Below are 5,552 nucleotides of genomic sequence, written 5' to 3'. Positions count from 1 at the left end.
AAAAAAAAAAATTTTTTTTTTTTATTTCTTAGCTCTTCAAGGCATCAGGAGTTTAAATCAATGCCATCATGCCTTGTAAATTAAAAAACAAAGGGCTGCTGGAAGTAATTTTGAACAGGGGGTGCTGTGAAATCTTTTTGTTTTTCAGAGAGAACACCTATGAGCCTTTAGGTCAATTTGAAATACAATAGATTGAGATTCACTTCTTTCATTGTCATAAACACTTCAGTGAACGCAACCAGACATCATCAGTTCTCATTGTGAATATATATGCACTATTTACCATTACTATTTATTACTCACAATAACACTATAACAACGTACATTTGGTCAGCTGGCATGAACCTGAGTCACTGTGTTTATGCAACACATGACTATTAGCTTTAAAATCCTTTTACGCAAACCACAAGAAAATAATTACTTTATTATACTATTTAAGCATTATTGAACAGTTCAATATCGCATGCCGTTTGTAAAGTTAAGCAGTCAAAATTTAGGAGCAATATTTAATAAAATAAGGAAGTAATTTTTTTCCCGAAAGTCTTTTTTTCACTATGTCATTCATTCATTTATAAAAATCTTACTTTGTTAAATAAATATTTAGTTTGGAGCTAAATATTTAGTTTGCAAATTAAATATTTAGTTTATTAAATAAATATTTAATTTGGAGCTAAATATTTAGTTTGTTAAATAAATATTTAGCTCCAAACTAAATATTTATCGTGGAGCTAAATATTTAGTTTGGAGCTAAATACAGTAGATAGACTGCAAATTAAATATTTAGTTTTTTAAAGAAATATTTAGCTCCAAACTAAACATTTAGTTTGTTAAATAAATATTTGGCTAGAGATTTAATATTTATTTAACTAATTAAATATATAGCTAGCTTGGAGCTAGCTAAACATTTAGCTAGCACCAAGTAAGCTAAATATTTGATTAGGCCTCAGAATAATGAAGATAAAATCCAAATACACGTTATAGTAAAAAAATAAAATAACAATTACAAATAATGTCCCAGAATATTCATAAGAAATTTATAAATTGTGCAAAGTATTTTTAGTACAATTGTTTATCTCTCTCTAGCCACTAGGGGGTGCTGCAGCACCCCCACTTCCTGCGGCCATGACATATCTTAAAGATGATGTAGATTGATTTCTTAATTTTGCATGGATGTAAATTAGTCTATGTGAAAAGTATTGACACCCCTAATACTTACCAATTTCCAGTGCCTTCTTGGCTTTAATTAGTTTTGCCAGATTGGCCATGAACTGCGCCTGCTCACAGGCAACCATCATGATGTTCCAGGTGTCCTGCATCGTCCTCTAAAACAATCAGCAACCAAAAATTCATCTTAAACCTAATATCTGGAACCACACAGCTCACAAAGCAGTGAACCAGACCTACAATACTCACCAGACGGAGGTTTTTCAGAACCGGATGCTCCCTCAGTGAATGATTGAGTACATACTGCATCAGTGGGTCTTCCTTCCCCCTGCTATGACTTTTGGAGATGCTCATTCTGAAAGATTTCTTCTTTCCTGAGGGAAAACATCAAACAATAGGGATCTTAAGAGTCCAGACCTAATACAACTGCAGTCTGATGTAGGGGCTGTTATTAAATTTAGATGTGATCAGGCTGTATGACCTCAGAGCGGAAATTAAATTGACGTATTTGAAGCGACAGACACAGCTATAACAAAAAATAAATGAAGGAAATTGTCTGAAGATTTAATGTTGCAGCTTTAAAGAAATGCAATAAAATGTAACCAGAAAGATATAAGACCAAATGGACTCTAATGCAATAATCCTCATTTAATGGTATATACCGGCATATAATTTAATCTTGACCAAATAATTTAGGTTTACTAAGTGCATCATTTGTTTGTATAGATCTGTCTTTCAAATCTATGTACCATGATCACATCCTTCACTCTAAGGTTCAGTTGGAATGGAAAAATACAAGCTGAGTAATTACAGCTTTATCCCTCTAATAAAAAAACATCCAATAAGCATAAAATAACGATATTTGATCAAAATTAAAGTTGATACATTTGTAAGAACACAAGAACTTTAATAAAGACAAAAATTAATCATGTAAAAACTTCAATTGCACCAAAATAAGATTCAAAATCTTTTCTTTCTATATTTTCTAAGGCCAATCTAAGGTGTAACGTACAGATTTTTTACTTTAAATCAGGCCAGAAGTAAGTGACAATAAGAAATCCACCATGTCTGGCTTATGTTATAAACATGTTAAAAGATGTTTCCTTAAAAACGTATGAAACAAAGACAGCTGGTATTGATATAAATCCGTTTAAGGTGGACAATTCTAAATGCAGGGTAAATAAACAGTTTGGTTTTCAATCAAAGTAATGTGTGGGGAAAAAAAAAATATTAGTCAGCCACTGCTTTTGTAAGTTCTCCTACTTAGACTTTTGATTGGCTACTGTATAAAACCTCGATCTCAACGCTATATCTGACATTTTGAACTGAAAAAGCTTCCTGGATGGGAAGCGAAACGTCTTAAAACTTGCAAACAAAGTCCAGTGGATTGTTCTTTCTTTACTTTTTTTGGAACTCCTACTTAGAAAGGTTTAATTTCATCATAGGAACAAACTAGGAGAGAAAAAAAATATATATCAGGAAATTGGTAAGAATTTATTTGGGAATTATAGTGAAAAATAGTTATTTGGTTGCCCACAAACAGGCAAGATGTTTGCCCCTGAAAGACCTGTAGCTTTTTCTTTAAGAAGCTCCTCCTCTTCAACTCATTACCTGTATCAAAAGCACCTGTTTGAGCTCGTCTGTATTAAAAGCACCTGTTTGAACTCGTTATCTGTATTGAAAGCACCTGTTCACAGCCTGAAACATTTCCACTCCACACACAACTAAAGCCAATAACAGAGCTGTTGAAGGACAACAGGAAGAAGCTAATAGGCAGCATCCACTGCAATAATGATCTAGAAATAAGTAAAAATGTCTTAAATTAAGTGTATGCATCCTTAATCTGAGTAGGTAAATAAGATGACTTGCCAATGGAATGAGATTTTTTTACTCTTAATTAGAAAATATGCACTTGAAATAAGACAATGCAATTGTTTTAAATGTAAATTGTCTTGTTCCATTGGCAAAGTGTATCACTTACCCTTCAATTCAAGAAAAAAAGGAACTCATTTTAATAAATAAATGCTTATTTAAATTTCAATGTTTTGCAGTGTGTTTGTTGAGAAGAAATCAACTGTGAGGGCAACTGGAAGACATAAAGACCCTTGATAATCTCCATCAATCTGGGGCCACAGATTTTATGAACCAGAAATACACAGAGGGGCCTGATGATTAAGCTGCATGGAGCAAACTGTACACAGGGGGACCTGCTTCACGCAGTTTTCATACCTCACATATTTTCCACCATTTTTTACAAATGGATACTTTGAAAACCCAACAATGTGATTTCCTGTACTTTTCTCCTATTTTTCATTCATAGATTAAGAGTAGCTTTGATAGAAATTACAGAGCTCTCTCATTAAGTAGAACTTACAATGAGTGGCTGACTATCCATTTCCCCCCACTGTGACTAATATACATAATCATTTAATTATAAAATAATATCATATTATTTGTTCTTCATTTATAATCGGTATAAAAGCAACCCTTCAACAATAAACACCACCATGGTTCTGATATATACAATCAATGAAGTAGACAGCTGCTTCATTAGATAGCTGAAACCATACTTTACCACTAAACTTTCCCTGAAGAGCTTTAACCCAAAGGCATGTACCAGTACTCCAAATGTTTTTTTTTTTAGAACTTTTTATTTAACCATTTAAGTAATTTGACATAGCATCTCCTGACACAAACTCAAGTAGTAAACATCACGACAAACACAAAATACCAAAAATCTTCACAATCATGAGAGCAGATGACATCCACAACCTGTAATCTGTGACCAAACAGGACCCTTTCCCATAGATGAATTCCACTCTCATCCCATCATCCCCTCCATCAGACACCCAGGTATTCTGAAATACAACTCCATCTTTGTACAAAAGTGTGCATAGTTAGCTGCAGGCTTGCAGTCATTCTCCCCATTGTATAAACATGCTTAAATCTCTGGACCCATTCACTTATAGTTGGTGGTTTTACATCATCTAGTGCATAGTAAACATGGCTGACTCCCAATAAAAATACCACAGGTTCAGGAGTCATATTTACTTTCAATATTCCCTCTATTTCCTTTTTAATATTTTCCCAAAAACCTTGTATTACTGGACAAGCCCAACAAATGTGTGTGGTTTCGCCAGCATAATACTACACTAGGATTTTTTTTAACATGAGGAAATAATAAAGGGAGTATTAAAGTATCTGATCTTCCCTTTCCAATCAAACTCTTTCCATAACAGGCTGCTTATTCCCTTATGAGAGCTGATGCATATGTCCACCCATGTAGAAACTTCATGCACTCCAAATTGTAAATAAATAATGACTGCCTAAAGGAATATTCGTTCTGTCTTTATTGCACTGAACTGCTTCAGATCAAACTAATATTAGTGTCAGAGATACAAGCAGAATACAAAATGAAGTTTGAAATTTTAAGTCCTGCTCTGGCCTGCGTTATTAAGCAGTTATTACATGTATGGGGCATTTACAGGGAGTATGTTGGTTTGTGAAAAAAACAAAAAAACAATAAAAAAATAAAGATGGCTTTATGGACACTTATACCTGATATGACCGAAAAGTGTAAAACATCGGTTATCAGTAGAAATAAGAGAAAAACAAACTCCCTACAGAAATGATTATTTCCTAGAAAAGTAACCCCCCTCCCACACCTGTTCCTGGAAGGTTACCTTTGAATCCTTGAAAATCTCAAGACTTTATAAAGCGATCGTTTGAAAGAGTTGATCTCCTTTGAGCTTACCGAAGACATATCCTGCCACAAAAACAACCCCGAGTGCGAGAGATCCAACCAGAGCCTCTCTGGAAACGTTGCGATAAGACATAGCAGGGAGCGATAATATCCACGCAGCATTAAGCAGCAGAGCAGCGCAGCCTCCTTCCGCGTTGCCTCGGCGCGCTACCGTAAAACCGGCAGGAAAACGGCACGCGCACAGGGAGCGTTAACCTTTATTCTAATGGGAAATAACGCGCAAGAACATTATTAAAAGTCACATGCAATCAAATGAACAAGTCATTAGATGGAGCGTAAAATGCTGTCCTTTAACGAAAAATCAAACTCACCACTTTTAAAGGCGCGGCCCCTGGATTACAGACAGCTATAGAAGAGACTCCTGCTGAAATGAACCCTGATAACCAGACCAGTCATGTGCGCACAATGGGAATCATGTGATTCACTGGAGCTTTTATGATAGGACTAAATCCAAAACGCCCCGCATCAGACCATCACCAAGCTTTGTGCAAATCATCGACCCCATTTTTATAGATAATGTCTGAGTTAATTTGAGATTTTAGTAAAGTCTGGATAATCAGAGCTCAGCACATTAAGAACAGGGAATAAAATAAATTATATTTAAGGACAGTAACGTTTTGGTACA

General features: G+C 34.8%; 1 protein-coding gene across 3 annotated transcripts in view; it reads right to left on the bottom strand.

The window, feature by feature from the left end:
- Nucleotides 1–5,339, bottom strand: part of comtd1 (catechol-O-methyltransferase domain containing 1) — a 10,621-nt gene extending 5,282 nt beyond the window's left edge. Inside the window, exons 1-3 of one of the 3 annotated variants that reach the window (XM_015382473.1) lie at nt 5,239–5,339; nt 1,414–1,538; nt 1,217–1,322 (exon numbers count right to left, since the gene is read on the bottom strand). In XM_015382473.1, the coding sequence (XP_015237959.1) occupies nt 1,217–1,322; nt 1,414–1,518 (211 nt within the window). In that variant the 5' untranslated portion in view covers nt 1,519–1,538; nt 5,239–5,339. Of the gene's footprint in view, nt 1–1,216; nt 1,323–1,413; nt 1,539–4,847; nt 5,130–5,238 lie in introns of those variants that run through there. The other 2 variants (XM_015382457.1, XM_015382465.1) reach the window with 2 other exon arrangements.
- Nucleotides 5,340–5,552: the final 213 nt, after the last annotated feature.

Source organism: Cyprinodon variegatus, unplaced genomic scaffold, assembly GCF_000732505.1.
Source record: "Cyprinodon variegatus isolate N-32 unplaced genomic scaffold, C_variegatus-1.0 Scaffold12, whole genome shotgun sequence".
Classification (NCBI taxonomy): domain Eukaryota; kingdom Metazoa; phylum Chordata; class Actinopteri; order Cyprinodontiformes; family Cyprinodontidae; genus Cyprinodon; species Cyprinodon variegatus.
Note: the sequence above shows the minus strand (reverse complement) of the source record. Positions and strands in the feature narration are given on the sequence as shown.